The following is a 24988-nucleotide window of genomic DNA, read 5'->3' on the forward strand; positions in this document are numbered from 1 at the left end:
TATCCAGAGAAAACAATTTAAGACTGTTGTTTAAGTTGTTGTATGTTGAATTATTCTATTTTTTTCGAAACAAAAATGATAAAAAAAAAATATTTAATAGATCGACAAAAGGGCTAATATAAAAGTTTACCCAACCCACCATGTTAAACTTCACTATCCCAAGCGTGATGTAAACAACTTCTTTACATCACTAGGTTTACAGACACTCGCTTCCGCTCATTGCACAACATTCACCCGGGTGATGTAAAAACACTCTTACTACACTCGTAACGTAAATATCTATTACTTGTTTCTGTTTGATCTCATGCCTGAACGAGTTACCTACTTGTTTGTATGTTGTATTCATTTCTAAGGTTTGATTGGTATTGTTCCTTGCAGGGTTCAGATACAGCGTACCTTGTGAACCTCCACTCGGAGTTTGAGTCGCACCCTCACTATGTGAAGGGTGAGGACCGTCGCAAGTGGGAGGTGGAGTTCGGCATCAACCACTACGCTGGCACTGTCACGTATTGTGTGCAAGGCTTTGTCGACAAGAACCGAGATGTCCAGCAGGACGTATTCTTTGACTTCATGAGCCGATCAACTAATGAATTCGTCCAGGAACTCACTCACTTTCAGGTAAATCAATTTAACACTCTCACCTTAATACTTTATGAACCAATATATGCATGTTGTGCTTGAATTCTAGAAATTGAATTTTAGAAACATTGTTAGCTATGACCAATTTGTCATTCCCTCAACAGTTTTCTAAATGTTTCATTTATCTAAAAAATTCTGCTATGGCAGTAAGAAAAAACACAATAAAGCAGTACTCAGCATCAGTATCAAAATGGGAGTTTTGGAAACTTGATTTAGTATGGTGAATTATTTATAGATTATCCAAGCAGGTCTTTTTTGATATATTTAGAGACCTTCATTGTCTAATCACCTGACAAATGCATGCAATCTACCTATCAGTTCCTCTATAGGAAGGTGACTCCCTCTAACCAAATTACTAAGAGTTGTCCTTCGTATCTCAGAGATCTCTTCTCACAGTTAAAGAGCAGGATCAGCATTTTCCTCTGACCTGCATAGTGGTGCCAAAGTATGTAAATCGTTGATGTTTGCAGGACCTGCTGGGCTCTACGGTGGCCAAGATGAGTGCGGGAGGCAGCACCATGGCCAGCCGAGGCACCAGCAAGGGTAAACCTACCGTCAGTGACACCTTCCGACACCAGCTCCAGGCCTTGGTGGAGGTCCTACAGGCAACAAACCCTTGGTGAGTAACTGATATGATAACTATCACAGTCTATTCTTGATATAATTAAAAAGTTTTGTAGTTTGAAAACGTTTAATAATTCAAGGTTAAAGCGTTGCCTCTAAAAAATCTAATTCGTTTTAGTCTGGATATTTTAAGTCATCCACATACTGTATGTTTTACCTTGTTTTACTAAACATGACAGGAAGTGATTTTAGATATTGTTTTTTTACTTGATAATATAGTTAGTTTAGTTGAAAAATATTAAAATTTGTTCATTAACTAATATTACATACACAGCATCCTATAATGACGTTAGAACAATGTTGATAAAGGTAAATAATTCTATCAATAATGTTAAAGATTCCAATAGAAAACATGTTTCCTAAATCACAGTATCAGTTTTTGTCAATCATTGTATCAACTTTTTTACTGTAAGTTGAATTCTATATCATAGTTGGTATCATTATCTGTTAAAATATGGAGACGCTGCTAAAGGCGTTTTCTAACCCAAATATAAACAATGGAGTGAGATGCCTTGTGTTACTTTGTTATATAATGATAATATTTTTGATAGTGTAAAGATGATATGGATTGGTAATATTTCCTATTATCATAGCTGATCGAAAATCTTTGTGTATTTTTAGGTACGTTCGGTGTATCAAACCTAATATGAAGAAATCATCAAATGACTACAATGAGAAACTTGTATTAGATCAACTGAAGTATTTGGGGATGTTGGACATAATCAGGATCAGAAAGGAAGGCTACCCAGTCCATCTGACGTTTGCTGACTTTGTTGCGAGATATCGCTGCCTGGCCAAACAGAGGTTACCAAACTGTGCCAGAGAAGCCATCAAGTAAGTACTCTCTCTTGAGCTAAACATCATAATTGATATTCAATTAATATTGTCTTTAAAAAATGTCTTTAAAAAATGGTCTCTTATAAAATATCCATTCAGATCATAAAAGTGGTATAAAAAAAGTGAGCAAAGAGTTTAAAAAAACCTGAGACCACAGTAATAAGAATAATTTTTAAGGAGGAAGAATCTGTGATTGTGGCAAAATACTGAATCTCCCGTAGTTTTTAAAGCTTACAAAGTTTCTGTCCCTATAACATTATTAATAGATTCAAATAAATTTCTGTGTTCTAAAGCCTGTGTGAAATTTCAATACCACATTTATTTTTGGTAAAAGGTACAAAAATAATTAGTTAATTTATTTTTTACAGATCAATAATGAAATTATATTCAATAAATCAGAAACAATGGCAAATCGGAAAAACCAAAGTATTTTTAAGAGGCTGTGCTCATGAACCCTTAGAAGATAGTCGGAACCAAATTATAAACCAGAAGGCTTTGATTATACAACGGACATGGAGAGGATATAATGTGAGGAAAGGTAAGTACCACTAAAATTTATATTTTTTAACATTATTAGTAGATAAAAAATGTGCTTATTGTTGTAAAAAAAAAAAAAAAAAACTTAAACAAAGCATTTCATGCTGTATTACTTTATTTACTGTATTACTTTACAGAGAAGGCTCAATCAAACGTAGGTATTTTATTTTTAGTACTGAATTCTGTTAGTTCAGTAGTAAGAGTTTACCGTACCTAATAATTAAGATTCTTATCTAACACAATCTAAATCCTAAAACGATTTAAAATTTACAACTGTGATTAATCATTTCCGGAACAATGTCCACATCTAAAGATTTAGGAATAGAAGTTGCAGTGGGTTTTGTAACCAACCAACTTTGTAAAATTAAAATTCAAGTCTGATTGCAGATTACAAGCAGATCAGGGATGCAACGTTGAGGATCCAGCATGCCTACAGGGGATGGAGACAGCGGCTTGTATTCCTGAGGCAGAGGAGAGCCGTCATAGTCATCCAGTCCCACCTGCGCGGAGTGTTCGCACGAGAGGTACAATCCCCTGTTATAGCTATAGTCCTCGCTATGTGACCACTAGTTTACGTAATATTGCAAAAAATTCTCAATATCACACTTGTAAATATGTAAATATCTTATTTATGTTATATTGATTTGCCTAATAAATCAGGTACTAGATCAGTAAAATGTATAATTCCCCCCCCCCTTAAAGTTTTCTTGCACGATAAATCTATTGATGAAAATTCTATTTGCAATACAAATAATCCGTGAGTATTAAAACTGGTTGACTCTGGCGTATATAGTTACATGATAATGTTACTTAACTGTAATTATTTTTACGCACACTACACTGTTTAATCGATCTTCCCACGCTAGTATTTAGTCTAGAAAACAGCTGTTTGCCACCAGCTTAATCAAATGGGGCTTCATTATGACGTACAACTATACTGTAATGAGTTTTTACCGGACACCAACCAGCTGATAATATTTGGCAATGAGTGGTTATAAACAAAAACATAACCTCTCTTAGAGGTTATGATTAGTGATTGTTAGTCCTTTAAGTCGGTGGTAATATATAAGGATTTGTACAGATGTTTTATAGTTAAGTTAGCTTAGATTAGTATGGCATAAAATATCGTACATCACTCGTACTGGTAATCCCCCACTCGACTTCGTCTCGCACGGGAATGACCACACTCGTACCGTAAACACCTATTTTCAGGACTAGTAACAACGTAATATACTTTTAGCATTGACTATTTTAGTGAACAAGAATAACAAACTACTTGAAAAGTTTTGTCTCATTTGTAAATATCCTTATTCAAATAGCAAGTGTAACTGTTAAGTCATTTGCGGAATATTTCTGCCACGTAGTGCTAGCAACACCTTTATATCTGTGGTAGATTTTTTTAACTTTTTACATGTAGTCTGTTTATGCACACATTGAATAGCTGTTCTATAATAAAATGAAAATTACCTTTACACTTATGTTCTGATATCCGAATATGCTTAATCATAATCTGACAGTGAAAACAAAAATTGATTACCATCTTCAGTCAACAATCATAACATGCAATATGTTTTACGTTTAAGTAATGGGCTGATAGTCGTTTAAGAAAATCAAAATGAAAATGAATAAACTTTTTTAACTGTTTGAACATTTTATTTTATTATTCCCTCTTTAGGTTGCTGCTGCCCTTAGGGAAATGCGTAGGGTGGAAGAAGAAATGAGGAAGCGAGAAAAATTAGAGGAAGAAAAAAGACTGAGAGAAGAAGAATTAAAGAAAAAAGCAGAGGATGATAGGAAAGCTGTTGAGGAATCAGAGAGGTAAGGATTTTGTAAATGATTGGGTTATTTCTTCAGTTGTCGTAGACTCATATTACATATGATTCTTTGTTATAAAACTGATGGATCGTAAAGCTTAAAAATATTCTTTCTTTTTACAAGCACTCCATCACAGGGAACAAATGAGATAGACTCAGGGTATGTAACATTACATTTGTTTGTTGTTTCACTACTTTCACGCTTAACTATGTTTTTTGTATTTGTTAGGTGATTTGAGTAAACCAAATCGACAATATGTCTGCAAAGGTTTGTTCAAGGGATATGAGCTTAAGCCAAAAAACTGAAAAGCTGAATTGAACCTGTGTAGCAGACCTTAGCAGTTACATTAGTTTGATATATTACCACATGTACTAAACATAAGTTAGTTTAGTACCTATGTATTGTTCAACACATAACATACTTACAGAGCTGTTCAACAAGAGATAGATGCTCTGAGCCACATCGCAGAGCAGCTGAACAACAAGATGCTAGAGACGCACGCTCCTGCGCCAGGTGAATCCGTCGACCTGGACAATCTGTTCGCCTTCCTGTCCGACGTTCAGACCGGCCGAAACAACATCATTGATGAAATCGGAGAGAGGATGAATGAGCTAGTCACTGACCTGGACGTAGAGGTAAAATCTTGTTTTGTTTCACTGATGATTTACTAAAGAATATGTTGAGATATTAAAACAGTCAAAGTAATGACAAAATAGTTCTTCACTAGGACCTAAGGTGACTGTTTTGACACAAGCTCTATTTATTTTATTGGTCTTGAAATGTTATTGGGATAGTGAAATAGAGACATCTAGGCCTTTGTGATGAACTTTATTTCCATCATACAGCACCATTCTGTAAGCTAATTAACTCCCAAAACATAATGTTATACATTGTTTGTCTTCGTAAAATAGCTTCCAAATTGATTTCTTAGTTTGACGATTAATTGAATAAAACAAATTTTACTGTTGAAACCAAAATCTACTTCATTATTAGTGTCATTTGCAGCCACTCATTCATTCACAATTAATATACATTTCAATGTATAACCTAATGTAACCCCTGTACCTATGTAACCTATTTACTGCTACTGCTCTGTCAAAGACTGATTTTAGGACTAGGAGCTGTACTTAAAACATAATATTTGTCCCCATTCCACAGATCGTATCACTGAATACTATGCAAGACTATGAATAAAAGTAAAATATAGTAAGATTTCTGTGTATGAGAAGAGAATAAAAGAAAAGACCAGGGTAACCGATTTTCACATAAATATTGCATTTAATCCAACTGTTATCCCAGCACATTCTGTCGTTAGTCAGCTCAACTACTTTAATTTTCATCTCAAAACTGATTTAAGCTTTACTTGGGGATTACATGTCCTATTCATAGTCAAAGGTTTAATGAATGTGACCTGCATTTCCATAATTAAATCCAATGTTAAAGGTTATGTGTTGATTTCTCTGTATTTATATTCAGCTGGAGTCAGTGATCCAACAAGAGCTGGAAGGCCTCAACAATGCCAGTGATGGTCCCAACATTCCACCCAACAACCTGGACCTGAGTCGCACTGCAGCTCCCAAGCTGAAGCCCCCTTCACTGCCGGAACCCACCGAGCCCCCTCCCCCACCCCCTCTGGTGGAGCCCCCTGGTACTTCCGAGCCGATTTACGAGTCAGTACTGCCACGTGACGGTGGCTCCCCCCCACCCCTGCCTGCACCACCGCACAAGCTTCGGCCCAAGTCACCCAACGTAGAGAGGATACAGAAGGTGGGCGGGTCCCCCACTGTCGGCTCCCCACGCCCCAGCAGACCTAGTTCTCGCAGCTCCAATGTGTCCGGGGTAAGAACAATAAACTAGTATACATTTGTAACGTGCCTATTTTGAGGGGGGGTCAAACTAGCCTACTCCTAGGTCTAGCCTATCCCTAGGCATAGCCTACCAGCCCTAACTAAGGTTATAGGTTAGAAGGCTAACCTTAGTTATAACATCTTCAGTAAAGTATAGGCATGATACACTGTTGTGTTTGGTATTAAATAAGTGTAGAACGAGAGTTATTAATACTGTATGAGCGTGGCATAAACCTCATACAGTGTTTTATAGCTTATTGACTCACCAGCGATGTGTTTCGCAAGCTAGGGCTCAACCCGGCTTGGTACTTTGAAGAAACTTTCTACACTTAGTAAACCCGCAGATCATGGCCTTAGGCCAATAATCCGTCTCAAAGACGTGAGGAAATGCGGTGTGAGTAATATAAACCGACAACTTGAAGTTAAAACTCACTGTCGTGTGAAACAAACACAACATAACCTACAGTCAGCAACAACAACAAGCTCGAGCGACTGACGATTTAGCGGCTGCAGACGACGGCGGCCGGCTAGCTTTTTTCGGGTTAGCAAACAGCAACCGTTCCAGATCAGCTGAGCCCCCTACTTTGCTAGAGAGGGGAGCGAGAGGGATGAACCAAGGAACCCTCAGACGGCAAGTAGGAAAGTTAGTTCCTCACCAGCCACGACAACGAACACTCGAGAGCTCTTACGTACTAAAGTAGAGTACCGAGATCGTCGTAATAGTTCATTGGTGAAGTAATAGTTAGCTCGTGTGACACTCCAATACAAATTGTAAGTCTTATATTTCATTAGATATAAGGTAAACCGAGTTAACTATAACCAGGACCAGGTTAACTATATACGGCCAGGGTGTAAAATACTAGTTTTTAAAATCAGTTTTACTAGATTTTATATTTTCACTCCTGATAAACCAATGAACTTAGGCAAAGCTGACTTGATTATGATGGTGTGTTAAACCCATAACGTAACGAATAAATATTACGAGGCCAGTGTATTTTTAATCCATTTTAGTAAGCCCAAAACAATTTAATCTCATCATATACGAATTTATTAGTAGTAGCCAGTGACTACTAAGATTAGTTGTGCTAGTTTAGCACGTCCCGATCGGCACGCATGGCGTGTTGGTAGTAGTGGCCTTAGGCCTGAGTTTTACGTTGTTTTATGGTTTCAAACTACGTGTTTGCCATAAAGATGTTAGAGATTAATGGAAACCAGAAGTGGATAGTTCGTTCGGCCTTGGTTACTTGTTTTTAATTTTCGTTTTAAGTAACAAGGCATTTTATATTCAGTCTGTCTGGTGATATAATCTCTGTTTAACGATGTATGGATGGTTAGGGTCATGTGAGATAATCCGTGACTAACCGTTGAATTGTTTCATGTTTAATGATTTGTATGTGTTCTAATATTTTGTGTTATGAGTTTACGACAGGTGATGAGATTGTTTTGGTGCGAATTGGATAACGTTGGCCTATGGTCTGGGACTGGCGAGTCGGCGTGGATTCAGCGTGTCTTCGGCAGCTGTGGTAGTGTGTTGAACCTACCTTTGGTGACGACCATGGTACTCACGACGCTTCAGCAGCTGTGGTAGCGTGTTAAACCTACCTGGAGTGATGACCAACTCACGACGCTGGAACCATCGACTCGTTAGCGGACGGAAGATTGACGTAGAACAGTCAGCTAGCCTACTACGACTCTCGAACGGCTGGGGTTGTGTGATAAACCAACCAGAGGAACTCATATCACGCTGTTGGCCAGCTTCGGTGTTCTTCGATTGATTATTCAGCGGCAGTGGTTGCGTGATAAACCAACCATTGCAACGGAGAACAACGGTCAACGAGACAACCGGGGCTTGGTCAACGTGTACCCAACGAGTGTTGAACCGTTGTGGTGGATCTTGGCGTGGTGTAAACCCAAGAAGAAGCTCACATCGGGGGTGGCACTCAACAACGACGAACGGACGGCCATCACGGGACTCACTGCGGCGGACGGGGCAGTGGCACGGGACCGTGTGTTAAACCGGATCCCCGAGGACTACCTGCGGAAGGCGCAAGTAGCTCAGATCGGGGGTGGCAAACGACAACTACGAACGGACGGCCACCACGGGACTCACTGCGGCGGACGGGGCAGTGACACGGGACCCTGTGATAAACCGGATCCCCGAGGACTACATGCGAAGGGTGCAAGTAGCTCGCATCGGGGGTGGCAAACGACAACTACGAACGGACGGCCACCACGCAGATCACTGCGGCGGACGGGGCAGTGACACATGTCCGTGTGAGAAACCGGACACTCAGGACGTCAGCGACGAAAACGTACGAGTAGGCTCCCCGGCTGTAGTACCGATATAGGGCGCGCGGGCTGGAAAACCCAGGCCGCGGCGAAGACCAGGTGAGGATGCCTGAGCCCCAGCCTACGACGACGAGTGGGGGGGTGGAACGCACCTCAGCCTGTAGCCGTGGTCGACGGGTGAGCTCGAACCCTATGCTACAGTGGCGGGTTGAGTCGGCTAAGCTCAAGGTACCGCGATGTCACGAGTCTGTGTGCAGAACCAGACAGACACCCAGGACGGAGGCGGAGACCGACGGGGCCCCCCCGGCTGTAGTCTCGATTGGGGCCACGATGGACGCCCAGCCTGCAGTGAAGGCGTAGTAGCTGCGACGTTAGGTGGGTGATCCGAACCCCGACTACAGCGGCAGGCGGAGCTCCCCAGGTACCCCCACGACGCTGGGATCTGTGTGTTGAACCAGATTCTCCTGGGGTTACATGTGGACATGTAGACGATTCGGGGATGACGACTAACGACAATGGAAGGTCATCACGTCTCACTGCGGTGGAAGGGGCAGTGACAGGGGTCCGTGCGGTGAGCCGGATTCCCATACGACGACGAGAACGACAGGGGCCGTGCGATGAGCCGGATTCCCACGATACGACACCAGCGACTAGTGTTCCTGCAACGAGGGGGACACATCTACAACTGAGACGACAGGTATTCCTGCAACGTGCAGGATTCCTAGACAACGGCAGAGACAGGGGTCCGTGCGATGAGCCGGATTCCCATACGATAGTCTCAAGCCCCCACGTAGTACGTCACAATTGATGGCGCCCGAACAAACAACGGCAACGAAAGGTATTCCTGCAACGAGCAGGATACCTATACGACGGCAGAGACAGGGGTCCGTGCGATGAGCCGGATTCCCAGGCGGCAGCACCGGCAGGTATCTGTGTGAGAAACCAGATGCCCAGACGACAGCGGCGACGGATGGGAAGTATGACTCGACTCTGCAGTAGCACCGACGGTGGCCACAACAGACCCAGCCTGCAACGACGGCTAGGTGAGGTCGGATGAGCCCCAGCCTACTACGACGAGTGGGGGGGGCGGAATGAGCCTCAGCCTGTGGCTGTGACGACAGGAGGGCGACAGTGGACCCCAGGCTACAACGGCAGCCGGAGTCAACCCATACTTGGTGTGCAGAACCCAAGTGCCTGGCTGGATGTCGTGTGCTGAACACGAAAACGATTTCGGGGGTGGCGACTAGCTTCCATGGAAGGCCACCACGTCTCACTGCGGTGGAAGGGGCAGTGACCGGTCCGTGAGGATTAATCCGGACTACGGCGACATCTGTGTGATGAACCAGATGCTCGAGATCTCCGTCGCGGTAAACCTCAGCCAAGGCGACGGCACGGCTGAGCGTGAAAAAAACATCTTGTCGCGAACCCTGGAAGGCCAACCCAAATCTCCGTACTGAGGCCTATCCGGAAACTAAATGTGCTGTATAGCACGTGGTACTTAAACCTGGCATGTAAACTAGTTTTATATGTTTCAGTGTGGAAAAGTACGTCACACATTCTTGAACTGCACTAAACAAGATATACCATTATTTGACAAAATATTGTTGTCTTCTTGGTTTTAACATAAATTGAGCATAATGTAATAGATTTGTGATGATCCTATGAGTATGTAACATTACTATTTTTAAGTAATTCAATAAAAATATGTACAGTATTAGTAGGCCTATAGAAAAAGTGCATGCCATATTAAATTTTATTGCAGGAACTATATTTATCTATTATGTTTCCTTGAAATAATCTTTACAAAAAAAAAGAGATAGAGCATGAAAAAATTGAAGGAAAACATAAAAATATGGTGGTGTTTCTCTGAAGTTAAGTGCTTATATTATATTTATATATTTAGTAATACTTACTCTTTACTTCATGTAGGGAGTCCAGTCGTCGTATTCGTGGAAATACAACCAGGAAGATCCTGAGAGAGAGCAGAGAAGGAAGTTTAGGGTTGAAAAGAAGCTACAAGAAATGGAAGAACTCAAAGAAAAGAATATAGATCCCCTCCAAGATGCCTACCATGATATTGTTGAATTTGCTCAAAAGTTTTTTAATTCTCATGAAAGAACACCAGAAGGTAATTTGATCACTTAGTAGGGCCGCAATTGTAGTTTAAGTTTGCATAAAAATCAAATGCAGAATATATCATTTTTGTTGGATCGTTCATCTTTATTTTTTACAAAAATCCCATTCATTTGAGTAATTTAAAACTGATGTTCCAACTGAGTTTAAAATTCAACTATAACTGTGCCTACCTGTTTGTACCTCTGGGTGAAATATATTTAATTTACTGTAAAATTAAAACTAATCACTCATTTATTCTTGTATGGATTCTTTTAAAGAACGATGACACAGAATTATTTAAATGGTTTTCAAGCAGCATACCATTATAAAAGGTCATATTGCTTATTTCAAACAATCTTTGATGTTGTTTACAGGCACGATCATAGCTACCTTAACACGTAAAAGTAAGTCGGTAGAGACCATGCCCAAGTACGAGATGGTGACTTACTACAAGGGATCCAGCATTCCCAACTCCCACATCCACATGTACGACCCGGACAACATCAATGTTGCTTGCTCAGTATTCCGGGTGAGTATTGTCAATTTAGTTTTAGTACATTGCATTTTTTAATGTCAAAGAAATTCTCTAAATGCCTACAACAATTCTTAATATTGCTTAATGTACAAAGAAGATGTAAAAGATAGAAGACTTTTTGTTGTTAACATGTTTCCACGTAAAACTTGTATTGGTATCAATAATTCAGAGAAAAATACATTTTGGTGATTTAAAGCTGACCCCAGCTAGCCTTGACCAATGGGCTTTGAATAAATGTTTCTGTCTGTAGAAACAGCAGAACAGCTGCTCTTAGCCAGTAACGTTACACAAGGCGTCAAATTTCCTTCTAGACTCACCTTGCTTCCCTATTCAGCTATACATAGGCCTACCCATTGCGTTTGTGTCTTAATGAAGAGAAGAAGTGAAGTTGAATATATTGTAGGATGCATTTTACTATGAGATCAACCTACTTACATTGGTTTACATCCACAGGAGTTGTGCAAGTATATCAGAGCAGAGGTGTTGAAGCCTGAGGTGGAGGCCCAGGTGATACAGACCATCATAGGAGCCGGTCTGGAGCGTGAAGAGCTGCGGGACGAGATCTTTGTGCAGTGTATGAGACAAGCCACCAACAACCCCAATCCTGAGGCCACTGAGAGAGTCTGGCTGCTGCTGTGTCTCACCATCGTGGCATTCCAACCCTCCAAGAACCTGTTCAAGGTATACTCAGGGATTTGGTAATCAAAGCTCATTTTTAACCCTCCAAGTGTCCATAGTTTAGGCCTTAATGTCCACCTATTTTTGGCGCATTTGCAAGGTTTTATTAAAACAGATCTGAGAAGCTTAAAACAATGTTAATTCTAATGTTCTATATACCATTTTGTTTGGAAAATCATGGGCTTCAATATTATATATAAAACATAAGGAACATTTTTTCAAAAAAAAATTTTTTAGGTAAAAAAAATATAATTTTTAAAATGTTCAAAAAAAAAAAAATAAGTTCGCGCTCAATGAAATTGTATAAATTATAGGCCTATAAATATTTGAAAATAGCCACTTTGTTCTAAATTTTATGAGGATTACAAATATATAATAATATAAGGAAGTATATTTGCAAATAAATAAGTTATGGGCAAAAAACTGATTTCAGTACATAGCGTTTAGCTAAGAATGCATAGCCTAACCATAGCTAGGAATCTGGCTGATAATTTACATCAATATCACTACCTACTTCTTCAGGATCATCAACCAGCACTTCAAAACCACTTAAATCTTCTTATAATGCACCACGTATATCACTACTTTTGATTTTTAACACTAAAACAATGATAAACGTAATAAAACACATCAGTCATCGGTCCGGGGGAACCTAGCTGTTTACAAATACACGCACGTCAGCTGTCTGCTACAATATTTTCGGAACTAAAATGAATAGCGCTTAGAGACAGACCTCTGGAGAAAGCTTAGAATATTACGGAAAGAACGATACCTAACTCGATCCAGTTCAATCCAATTCAGTCAGTCATAGAGCCTTCGCCGTAAACGATGTCTGCGTGTCGAAAAATCGACAAGTAACACTACACAAAGTGTGCTGCTTGTCGAATTTTCGTCAAGTAACACTGGGAGGGTTAACCGACTTCCCCACTACCAACAAAAGGAGGAGGTTCTCAATTTGTTTGTGGCGATGTTTTTTTTTTTCTATGTATGTTCACCAATTTCTCTGTGATTCTTTTACCGATCAGTGTGGTTCCACCACCAAAATAACCAGGAGAGTTTCTATTTGGTACCTTATATATTATGTTTAAGTATAATATTTGTTTCGGTGAAAAATTCTGAAAATCTTAAATATTCAACATTTATTTTGTTTACATTTGTGCAGATTGTTTACATTTGTGCAGAGAAGGCAATAAATCATAATAACATTCCTACAGCTGTTAGTTGAAACCATTTAAATGAAGCTACAGACAATTTTTCATGAAACAGTTGCTTCATATTGATCAATAAACTATTTTTTGCCATGGAGCCTAAATGAATTACATTGAGAAAAATGCATTTTGTTTTGGTTACTATAAAAAATGTATTTTAACGTTTGACCTGATTTGTGTATACAGTAATTCTGTTTTTAGTATTGAATATTCTGACTTACAAAAACATATATGTTTCAGTGAATAGCTGTATGATATTGTTGACAAATAAAGGTGTATTGTGAAAACCAAAGCATTCGTAAAACAGGTCTAAATATAAATCAAATGCAATTATTCCTTACACGACCTAAGAAGTGTGACAGTGCATAATCGTCAATTGTCTTAAAAGTGTTAAATATTTTAATTACTAAACATGCATTTGCAGATGTGGAATGTTTATTGATATTCTCTACCCAGTTACTATATCATATCAATACTATTATGCCTGCTTCGGAAAGTCCTAGAGGAAGACACCCATTAGCCATTGCTAATTTTGGTCCGGCAGTGGGGTTTCTTTTAACTACACCTTAAAGATATGAATATTTCTCTTTTCCACCTCCTTAGGGAGCTGACAAGCTTTGTCATCCTTAGAACAATTAAATGAAATGAAATATTCTTTATTGTCTGTTGAATTTTTACAAATTATCGGCAATGTCATGTACAGCTAAAATTATAGCTTAGTCAGTTAATTAATACAAAACTTATAGAACAAGGATGCAATCTCTCTGAAAAATACCTGACATTAACAGATTTGTAATTAAGACAATGTGTACTTAAAGTGTATGTACTGTATTTGTTTCAGTATTTTGTGTGCTTCCTAAAAAAGAATTTGATGACTGAAGGTAAACTGCGTCAGTACGTTCAATGGTGCCTTGACAACTGTAAGAATACTAAAGTCTCCTGCCGTCAGTTGCCTCCTTCTAAAGTTGAAATTGCTGTAAGTATTATTGTTGGTTTGTAAGTAATGGGTGTACCTACGTATACCTACAACCTAAAATATACCAGAGCTTGGGAGTGATAGTAATCTTTTATAACTGCACACACTAAACTTTACTCTGTTTTTATGTTAAAGTAATTTGATGAGAAACACTATCAAAGTTTTCAAGAAATGACTCAGCCAGTTTTATAAAGGAAATTTGTAGTTTTGCCTAAATGGTTTTTACAAGAATAGAAGTTTATACAGATTACTTTCATATTTTAAAACATACATTACTTCCTTGATTTCTTCTAACGCTGAGAACATCTATCTAAAAAATAGTTTGATAGCAAATATTATTTCAGGCAATGAAGAAACTGGGAACAATAGTGTGTAGATTCTTCTTCCTTGACGGAAGGACGAAGGCCATTGATGTTCACCCTACGGACACGGCTAGTGATGCAGCTGCCAAGTTGGCGGAGAAGCTTGGACTGACCAACCTGGATGGCTGGGCGATCTACCAGAGTCGACCTGACGGGGAGGAACACGTCAGAGCTCACCACTTCCTGTACGATGTCATCGCCGCTTGGGAGAAGTAAGTTCAAGAATAATAGCACTTAGCTTGTGAAATAGAACCTGGCTTATTGAATTATAGCTAAGTGTTCCATTATAAATTGTTTGTTTGGTTACTCATAATGCACCAGCATGTTGAATTATCTTGCTTATAAATTATTGTTGAATTATCTTTGCTTTCTTAGTTTTATCATTTAAAAAATTTAGCTTCATAATAAACACATCATAATATATTAAGGCTACGTGTAAAAAAATCTCGTTTCATATGATGTAATATCTATATACGGGTGGTCCAAAAAGAACTGACACATTTTATTTTAACATAAATTTTTATTTACAAAATTCTAACTACATGGTAACATTTACATATGTACAGATAGAAAAACTCAAAAAGTTGTTGGTGATAGTTAACAAATCTCAGTATGGCCACCAATTAAGGCTATGCCGGCGTTAAATCAAAATGTAGCACATTGCACACCTTTCCTGCATTTCTCGAGGATGGAATTAAGATTACATGGGTAATGCCGGCAGAGCCTTAAACAGTGGCCATATTGAGATTTACTGAATATCACCAAACACTTTTTTGAGTGTTTTTTTTCTGTATATATGGTACAGTCCAACCTCAGTATAACGAATCTGAAGGGACCGAACTGAATATTCGTTATATCAAGGATTTCGTTAAAATGAGGTTCGTTATATAGAGGTTTGCAGGAATTTCGCTAAGTCGAGGTTCAGAACCAGCGTCGGTCAATATAGGTCGGGATTTGACCTCATTAAAATACAATTAAAGTAGCATAGGCTACAATACTTTACAGTACAGTGTTTACATTGTACAGTAGAACCTAAATTATCCAGCATAATAAAGGGGAGGGATCTTGAATATTGCGCAATCATGACATTGACCTTGGTATAGGACCTTGGTATAGGTTAAAAACTGTAAGTTTAAAATCACAGCTTGTTAACCCTCCTAAAACCTAGCCAAACACCGTATTGTGTAGTCATAAACCATGTAAAAAACAAAACAAAACAGTAGAAAGTTTTGTAAGCTACTGCTCGCGATAGGCCGGTAGGCTACTTACAGTACAGTACTGATTTATCACAACAGAGGAATGTCAATAATAATCATTAACTATAGCATTGGTGTTGCTAGTTGAAACCACAGACAAGGGAAACAAAGTTCTTTTGTTTCCTTAGTCAATGTTGAAACGGAACAAATCGTATTGAAAACAATAAATTATTAGATAAGTCATTATAAAAGTGTATAATCATAGCCGACTTAAGGATAATAAAAACACTCGTAAAAGGAATGTTAAAATAACGATGTTGCTATTCTTTCTCTTTGGTTTTGTTTTTATATTCTTTCTTAGTTTTCTCTTTATCCAAAAATTGTACAATTCACCATAGTTATCCCATATCGCCCAATCACAGCTTACTAAACATTACGTCGTCATCAGTCCTCAGTGAATGAAATCAGTTCTCAGTGGCAACATAGCGCGCGCAGCGACAGCAGACAAAGATGTAAAACAGAGCAGACGAATGTTAGCGCAAGCGATGACGTGACCTTTCCATTTCATTTGATAAAGAAACAGATTTTCCCAAAACAATAATTGGGTGGGGGATTTGTTATATCGAGGGAAAGACGTAGACAATTCGTTATGCAGAGGTTAAATTCGCAATGTAGAGGTTCTGACAATGATAAATTCGTTGTATTGAGGTGTCTTATTTTAGCCGAAATCACGAAAAATTCGTTAAATAAAGGTCGTTGTTATGGTTTGTTCGTTATGTAGAGGTAAAATATACATTGTGTCTTATGGAGAGTTCTAGGGGATTAAAAAAAATTTGTTATATCAAGGAATTCGTTATATCGAGGTTCGTTATATCAAGGTTAAACTGTATATGTAAATGTTACCATGTAGTTAAAATATTGTAAATAAAAATTTATGTTAAAATGTGTCAGTTATTTTTGGACCACCCTGTACAGTATGATGTTTGAGTATACATTTGTCATGCTAATTGTTTTTGTTTTGGTTTAATCAGCAAACAAGCCAAAGCCAACGCCCCAACATCTTCTTTTCCCACCCTGTCCAAGCGAGGCAGTCAGCCTACCTTGGGGAGTGGTGAGAACAGGTTCCTCTTCAAGCGACGTCTCTTCAAGAACACCAGGGAGATCTCACTTGACCCTGTTGAAGTTAACCTTCTGTATGCACAAGCTGTCTATCATGTTGTCAAGGTTAGTTTCCAATATCATTTTACAACTGTGCCCAAGCAAGAACACATTTGCTTTCACCATAGTATGTAACATACACAATTAATTTTATTAGGGGTTAAGTCTATTGTATTTAAATTTAGAAGGTCTTTGTAATTTGTCTGATCATAAACAACTGAGAAAAGATTGCTAACCCTACTGACTAATGAAGATCTGCTAAGTAACATAATCAAAGCTAAAATGTTTTTCTTTGAGGTTGCACAAACAATCATGGTGTACAGTTGTAACTTATGGTCCAGGGTGCAGTATTGAGGGAATAAAACAATTGGTTAGCACTTAAGTGGTAGGTTACCCTAGTGGAAGAATCACTAAGCAATCATTAAAAAAAAATTTAGTGATACGTAGTGAGATTTGGGACGAGTAAAAATCACTAGAAATCAATCACTAAAATCAATAGCGCAACTTAGTGATACCATTAGAAATTTTTAATGATATCACTAAACATGTTAATGGTATGTACTGATATCACTAGGCAATTTTAATGATATCACTAAAAATTTTAATGGTGTGTACTGATATCACTAGACAATTTTAATGATATCACTAGACAATTTTAATGATATCACTAAATATTTTAATAGTGTTTACTGATATCACTAGGCAATTTTAATGATATCACTAAACATTTTAATGGTGTGTACTGATATCACTAGACAATTTTAATGATATCACTAAACCTTTAAATGATGTGTACTGGTATAACTTGTTATTTTTGATGATATTCAGTGATATAACTAAATACTTTTAATGATAATTAGTTATAACACTTTGTGTTTTGTTATACAGCTAAACAAGTTTACTGACCTTTGGTGATGACACTTCATGTTTCTAACGAAATCACTAGAAACCCCTATTGAAATTTAGTTAGCTAGACAAATTCTAAAAGGTGGAAAACAAAATAGACATAAAAACAAATAATAGTTTATTATTTTTAAAATTTACATTGAGCTAACTATAAAATTTTAACTTCAGTTCACTTAAACATAACAATAAGACAATGACTAACTTTCAATAAATTAACACACATTTCAAGACATTAGTGGATTTTGGAACTTGCAACATATACGGCACTTCAGCTGCTTCAGATCCCTTAAAAAGGAAATGCAAATTAAAGTTTATTATTTTTAAATTGTGCATTGAGCAAATAAATCCTTAGACAATCATTGCTTCTTTAAAAAAACCACATATTCCTAAAGTTCTAAGATAATATTATATAGAATACCAACATTGGAATCACAAATAATATTTTATACTTACATAGATACCCTAGTTAAACTAAACAGAATATCCATAGTTTACTATTTTAAAATTGTACACTATTCAATTAGTTTTACAATTTAAACTTTAGGACTCTTTTATACTATAGTAGTACATTTAAACAAAACAGCACAAAATGGTTTCAAATGGTAAAAATACTAACTTTGAACCCAAGCTGGATTTGAGAGCTTGAAATATAATTTTTAAATCATGTCAGTAATTAAGAGACGTAAAAAGAGCAAGACCTCATACCTAAACCTAAACTTGTAATTTCAAATAAGTGGTTAATTAACAAAACTGAAATTAATTTAAAAAAAAACTAGCAATGAAAAACAAAAATGCAATATTTTTACATCTTACAACAAGCCATGAATTAAATATTAACTCATCAACAACAATGCAAAAGAAATGTTATAACCTATATATCCAAAGAGGAACATGTTACGGGGGTTGTGTTTTAAGTTAGGGATTTTTATTGTGTATAGCTTCATAGTTCATCACAACAAGGCACCTTGCCGCTTAAGCTTGATTTACATTGGTCGAGTAAAAGAGCGATTAGACAGGCGAGTCAGTACTCTACCGTCAACTTGACCAGTGAAGACAATTTCACGAGTCGATTGACAAGCGAGACGAGTGCCAGACCCAGCTGGCGGACAAGTCGAGTAGTTTTGGCCAGGAGACAGCCACTCGACCAATTTCGAGCACTTGCCCTTCCCCCACCACTCTCAGTCTGCTGTCTCAAGTCGCATTTTAGCAATCTTATACATGTTTTTGTTATTTTAAAGTTGATTTAAAAAATATTTTAAAATGAAGTGGACAGAAGAGGAAACATTAAAGTTTGTTGAGTTGTATCGAGATGCAAATTTTTTGTTAAATCTCAAAAGCACTTCTTAGAAAAACAAAGAAATGCCACAAACAGCAATTGACAACCTTGTAAAAGATATGGGAAGTAATGGTTTGGTGTAAGTACAAGAAGCGAAGCAAAGAATTAAAACACAAGGTCATCATTGAATTAAGAACTAATGATGATTTTAAAATCTGCCCAATTCCCTATTCATTTTTTTCTTTCACCAATGCATCAACTTCCTTTACCAACAAATTGTACACCCTTTTCAAGCATTTTTGAAATGTAACACCATATTACGGAGCATTTACATATAATTTACACAATAACTGTACTTGTAATCATCAAAACTTAAGTCGTCAACTCAGCCGAATTAACTTTACTAATGTAAACCCACTTTTCTAAAACATGACAAGTAAGAATAGCCGAGCCATTTCGGCCGAGCTTACTCGACCAATGTAAACCAATGTCTTCCCTCCCTCTGGATCCGCCATTGTGAAGCAAGAGGTTTGACAATGAAACTGCGGTTTCAAAACTGGCCGCCATCAGTTCTGCGTTTATAAATGAGCCTAGACGCAAGTTTTTTTTTTTTTGGGCGCAAGCAACAGAAAATATTTTCTGAATCTATAGAATCCTCCTCACTCTTGGTTCCCTCCCTCATGACTCATCACTGCCACTGCTTACATATCATATGTCACTACTTGATCCGCCTTAAATCTTTATTTGTAATTAATTATCAATGTCATTTTTTTCATTACTCACCGATGTCAGTTCTCTTTGCTCGAGTGAGAAACATATTATCAGTTGGTTAGTGAACTAAATTTACTGTCATGTTTTTGTTTATAATTTTATTTTTATTAAACGAGATATTTTATTTTTACATTCACACACTGTTTGTGTGAAATGAGCAAAAAACCAAGTTTAGCAGTGGGTTTATAAAGAGAGTGGAAAAAAGCTTTTGGGCAGTGAAAATATGTTAAAAAAAGCCTAAAATAAGTAGGCTATTTAATTTTTTATGAATTAAAAACTGTGCCTGCAGGAACTGTCGGATTAGGTCAACACTTTAACAGACTAAACCAAACCATTTAAAATCTTGTGTACAGAGAGTGATGTAACTCTAAAAATGAACTTTGACGATGTCATTAACGAGTGTGCCAAAAAAATGTAGAAAAAACCAGTCAAGTTAAGTGTTGAGTGTTTAGCATTATAAATGTTTGTAGGCTTGGCCTAGTTACATCTTAAATTAAAAAAAAATATTACTTGAACAGTTCTATTTTTTAACTTAATCGATTTGACTTGAAACGTACTATTGGAAATATAAATATGAATGGAGCCTAAGTAAATATGAATGAGGCCTAAGTAATTGATAAACCTATTGTATTTAATTCATGATTTATGTTTTATTTTACTTGAGGTAAATTTTATTAACAATCAAAAGTAAACAAAATAAAACGATGAGAGTGCAAATCGTAAAATGCCTACTGAACAGTTAACTTACCAAAAACTTAATTGTTTAACCCAAACTAGAATTTCTTTGTAAATTTCTAAAAAATGCTAGAGTTATAGTATACTTATATTTTGTCCGAAAAGTGTTATGCCTGACACGGGGGCTAAATCTAGTGTGCGAGAAAAATCGATAAAAATCAAATGTTTCATCTCAAAAGTGCTAAGGAACTATATATCAGGCCTCAATCGTATGAGGACTGAAAAGAAACCATCGCTGTTTCGAAACAACAACCGAGTCAACCGATATGCCCATTATTTATACTCACACGATCAAAAGTCACACCGGCACGATATATATCATCGCATAGCATATTCGGATGAAACACGAACAACGATATATCGTTCCATACTACTCTTCGGGAAAAAGATGGACAATGATATATCCCGCATAGCACTGAAAGAGTTAATCAGGCCCGTTTTGGACCCTCTAAGCACCCTAGGCACAACTAATAGTCTTAGCGCCCATTTGCAATATATATTACAGGGTGTCCACCGACCAGGAAATCCAGGAATGATGTGTGACTTTTTTTAACCGAGAATTATGCGTTAATTTTGTAGTTATAGCTGGAATTTTCAATTTTCCCTGATTTTACATGCAAATACAATCACCAATTTGTTTTATTTTTCAATTCTTGGCGCCCCCCCAAAAAAGCCATTTACCTCGCGCCCTAGGCAAGTGCCAACCGTGCCTATCCGGTTAATCGGCAATCGGCCCTGAGTTAAGTTATTAATGGCTAGCCATATAACAAGTCACAAGCAAGGTAAGCTGCTTGTAAACTTAACCTAATTTACTCCCAATATGTTGCTTAGCCTAAAGCTTTTCAAGATCAAATATAGGTTTCTCCACAGAACAACAGTAAAATAAATTAGCATTTGTGATAACTTAGTTTGTATTTTACTTACGGTACTTGCTTTTTATCTAACTTCTCGCAAGGCCTATAGGCTAGTTCCCTCGTCAGCATCAACGGCAAACTTGGTGTTTGTGCACCTTGTTCTTGTTTTGTCTATCTTCTCCTCCATCTCTTCTTCTGTGTCTAGAAAAATAATCACCTTATTTGGGGTGCATATTTTGATATTTAATAGCCATTAATGGCGGGAGATGCTGGTTCATACCTACCTATAGACCAATCACCTTGCCTGCAGATGTTTTAAATGTCTAAGTACAATAAGTTCAATAGCAGGTAAGTTAACTAAAGAAAAATAAGTTACTCAGAAGCAATTTATGTCCCTGAGATAGGCTAGGTCTAGGCATGTCAAATTTTATGATTAAAAAGCCAGTCAAAACAAAACTTTATGACTTCCTTAGAAAAACTACCTTTCAAATCAATTAAATCATTGTCTGCTTGGTAGGCCTGCTTATACAATAGACGAATAACAGAAAAATCTATCTTAAAAGGCAAAAACTTAGGAAATACACATTCATTCTTAGCATTGATGGTTACAGGCTAACTTAGTTGTTCCTCTGGCCGGAGCTATCCTCAGGCTTAGCCTCTATTGTGAGTCAAATTGTATAACTCACCGTAACCTAGGCTTTAGTGATGTGATGAGTCGAGTTGACTCCAGTCAACTCATCCATAACTTAACTCGAGCTCAAGAGTTTATGCCTAACTTACTGCCAGCCATGCGGAGCGAGTAGACCAAAGACACAAACTCGTACCGAGAAAGCCAAAACTGCACCAACTCGGAACGTAATGCGTCGACTCAACTCGTTAACTCCCAAAACTTAACTTAAACGCTATTGGCTCAAAGTGAGTCAAAAACGAACTTGTACAGAGAAAACCGAACCTGCCCGAACCTAAAACTAATGTAACGAGTTGACTCAACTCGTCGACTTCCAAAACCTAAACGCTTAAACAAACTTGTACGGAAAAAAACGAACCTACTTACACGAACTTGGAATGTAACAAGTTTACTCACAAAACTTAAACACTATTGGCTCAAAGGGGAATGCAGTAAGAAACGAACTTATGCTGAGAAAGCCGAACCTATATGAACTCGTAGCGCAGTTAATGAGTTGACTCGCAAAACTTAAACGATAAGCTATTGGCTAAATGCGATTCGAGCCGACTCGCCATACTATATTACTAAACTTATAATAACTGATAATTGTTACGCTGCGAGTTGGCCCGAACTGGCTACACTTCAGTTTACGTCTTACATTTACTCACATATTGCAGTAAATGTAGAACGTTAACTAACTTAAAATGCAACACCCGAACTCACCTGTGTTGACTGAGGTTTCACAATGGCACCAAGTTGATTGCGTCTGACTCAATTCAAAACTCTAAGTAATGTAGTTGACATAGTCATGAGTCCTTATAGAAAACATAACGAAAACACCTGTTTCAAGAAACGTCAATATTCAAACTGATAAATGAGCCAGATGACATGGATCCAGCAGCCGTCAGACATTTAAACTCCTAAAGTTGAATTTACTTCTTATATGAAGTTTAAACGTAGGCCTATTTGACCAGCAATATTTTTAATATTGGTGAGAAAATTTAAGAATCGCGGTATTTGGGTGAGTCACGGTACCTACCTAACTTATTTGACAAATTAACTTACCTTCGTCATGAGTCAATTTGACTCGAGTCAAGAAATACCTACGCGAGTCGTCACTTCGGACACTACTAGGCCTAGCCTAGAGGCCTACTTAAAAGCCTAGGCTAGGCCTATTTTACCTAGCAAAAGGTGTATGCTGATTAGGCCTTGTGTAATTTAGGCCCACTCCACTTCTAGCCTAGGCTAGTAACTTATACTAAAGTTAAAACAATTGGCTAACAAAATTAAGTAGCCTATGCTAACTTATTTGAGAATGAGTAGCCTACATCTAGCCTATTTGAGAGTAAGGCACCTGTTAAAGTGTGATCCAAACTAAAGCGATTCTCGCCTAACTTAAGGTCTGGATAATAATTAATCATAGGCCTAGCCTGAAGATATTTAACTTACCTGCAAGTACGGAAGGAGTCCCCCACAAAAAATATGAAGCGTTTCAGAGGAGAACAAGCGAAGCCCTGGCTGTAAAATGGAGAAAACCATACTCCCAAATTATCGGATGGTTGAGAATCCAAAGCCAGCTTTCCATCATTCAAGCAGTTTCGCTTAGGCTACGGGGAACTAGACGTAAAATTCAAAGCATTCAATTTGAAGATGGTCCCGCAATTCCCCCATTGTTTTATTGAGCTTACATTTTATTTTTTATACATCCCAAGTAGCTAGTATTTTAAAATTAAAATCTTTTCTATGTAGTTTTGTAAATATACTATTGCTTATTATGTATAGTAGGAATGGTGCAAACTATCGCTTTCGTTTCGTAGTCCGTAATAGCGGAAGAGGAAGGGAACGCACTACGCAGGGGTAGGACAGACAACAGAACTAGAATCCAAACCGAACCCATAGAGAAATTAAATTATCTATGTGACAGAAATATAATTAATTATACATTTTTTATTGACTTTTATAGTCATTTTGCACTGTGTGTATATTTTGCATAGCGTGTATGTTTTGCATAGCGTGTTTTTGTATGCACTAAATAAAAATATAGGCTACATGTTGAAATTATAGTTGCAATTACCCATCGATCTCTATTATTACTACACCACATTATTTTAACATGTATATAGTCTACTTTAATAGTATGATTAGTATGATCTTAAGAGTTGTAAGACAAAATTTATGTTTTAATTAGTAACTTAATTATTACTCTACGTATTTGACTTTTTTGTTTAATGCCTGAATGTTTTATGTACTTTATTATCTCTCACTTGTGTTTTTGCAACATGTAATCCACTTTTTGACGTATCCATATGCATGACATGCATAATTTTAACATGTTTAAATTAGATATAAACGTATTGTGTATTACCAAATTTGTGTTGTTTTTAGAGCGTAAAAAAACATGCTGAGCAAAATATACATGCAGTGCAAAATGACTATAAAAAGTCAATAAATAATGTATAATTAATTATATTTCCGTGACTTAGATAATTTAATTCCTCTATGGGTTTGTATTCTAGTTCTGTTGTCTTTCCGGTTCCTGCGTTCCCCTCCTCTTTCTTCATTACGGATGACGAAAGCACTATAGTTTGCGCAAATCGTAAATTGATATTTTTAGGGAACTATACTAATATGGACTTGCAGTTGAAGAATAACCACTTTTCAAATTACAGTATTAAAATAAAACCACTTCCCAGTACACCTACCAAAATACGTTTTAATAGACTACTATTGTTCCTCTATGCACTGTAACAGTCCTCTTTGCAACTCAGCTGTGCTGTGATCCATCCAATCATCATTCATTAGTAATGTTTACATTAGTTTCATTTGTCGTCTGTGGCTCTTATTGTGTTGTTTATTGAGTAGGCCTATTTGTCAGGTTTTTGTTTTGTAGTAAAAGTTAGTATGTTGATATGAAATTATAGATTGCCAAATCGTTGATAGGTCAAATGATAGTCCTGATTAAG

The 24988-nt window shown here is 37.4% G+C and overlaps 1 protein-coding gene and 1 long non-coding RNA gene across 2 annotated transcripts in view; one reads left to right on the forward strand and one right to left on the reverse strand.

The window, feature by feature from the left end:
- LOC128986737 (myosin-I heavy chain) overlaps window positions 1–24988 on the forward strand; it is a 99549-nt gene that overhangs the window by 54607 nt on the left and 19954 nt on the right. The window contains exons 10-23 of the mRNA XM_054407246.1: window positions 379–618; window positions 1110–1258; window positions 1885–2097; window positions 2469–2638; window positions 3025–3161; window positions 4313–4455; window positions 4880–5087; window positions 5929–6291; window positions 10518–10716; window positions 11078–11232; window positions 11692–11919; window positions 13966–14100; window positions 14445–14674; window positions 16690–16882. Coding sequence (XP_054263221.1) covers window positions 379–618; window positions 1110–1258; window positions 1885–2097; window positions 2469–2638; window positions 3025–3161; window positions 4313–4455; window positions 4880–5087; window positions 5929–6291; window positions 10518–10716; window positions 11078–11232; window positions 11692–11919; window positions 13966–14100; window positions 14445–14674; window positions 16690–16882 — 2763 coding nt within the window. The remainder of the gene's footprint in view (window positions 1–378; window positions 619–1109; window positions 1259–1884; window positions 2098–2468; window positions 2639–3024; window positions 3162–4312; window positions 4456–4879; window positions 5088–5928; window positions 6292–10517; window positions 10717–11077; window positions 11233–11691; window positions 11920–13965; window positions 14101–14444; window positions 14675–16689; window positions 16883–24988) is intronic.
- On the reverse strand, window positions 17896–23603 carry LOC128986747 (uncharacterized). The gene is made up of 3 exons (XR_008490150.1): window positions 23475–23603; window positions 21429–21559; window positions 17896–18007 (listed from the first exon to the last, which is right to left on the reverse strand). It is a non-coding gene; the product is annotated as an uncharacterized LOC128986747 (long non-coding RNA).

Source organism: Macrosteles quadrilineatus, unplaced genomic scaffold, assembly GCF_028750875.1.
Source record: "Macrosteles quadrilineatus isolate MER2022 unplaced genomic scaffold, UCM_ALF_1.0 Scaffold_1__1_contigs__length_201487025, whole genome shotgun sequence".
Taxonomy (NCBI): Eukaryota; Metazoa; Arthropoda; class Insecta; order Hemiptera; family Cicadellidae; genus Macrosteles; species Macrosteles quadrilineatus.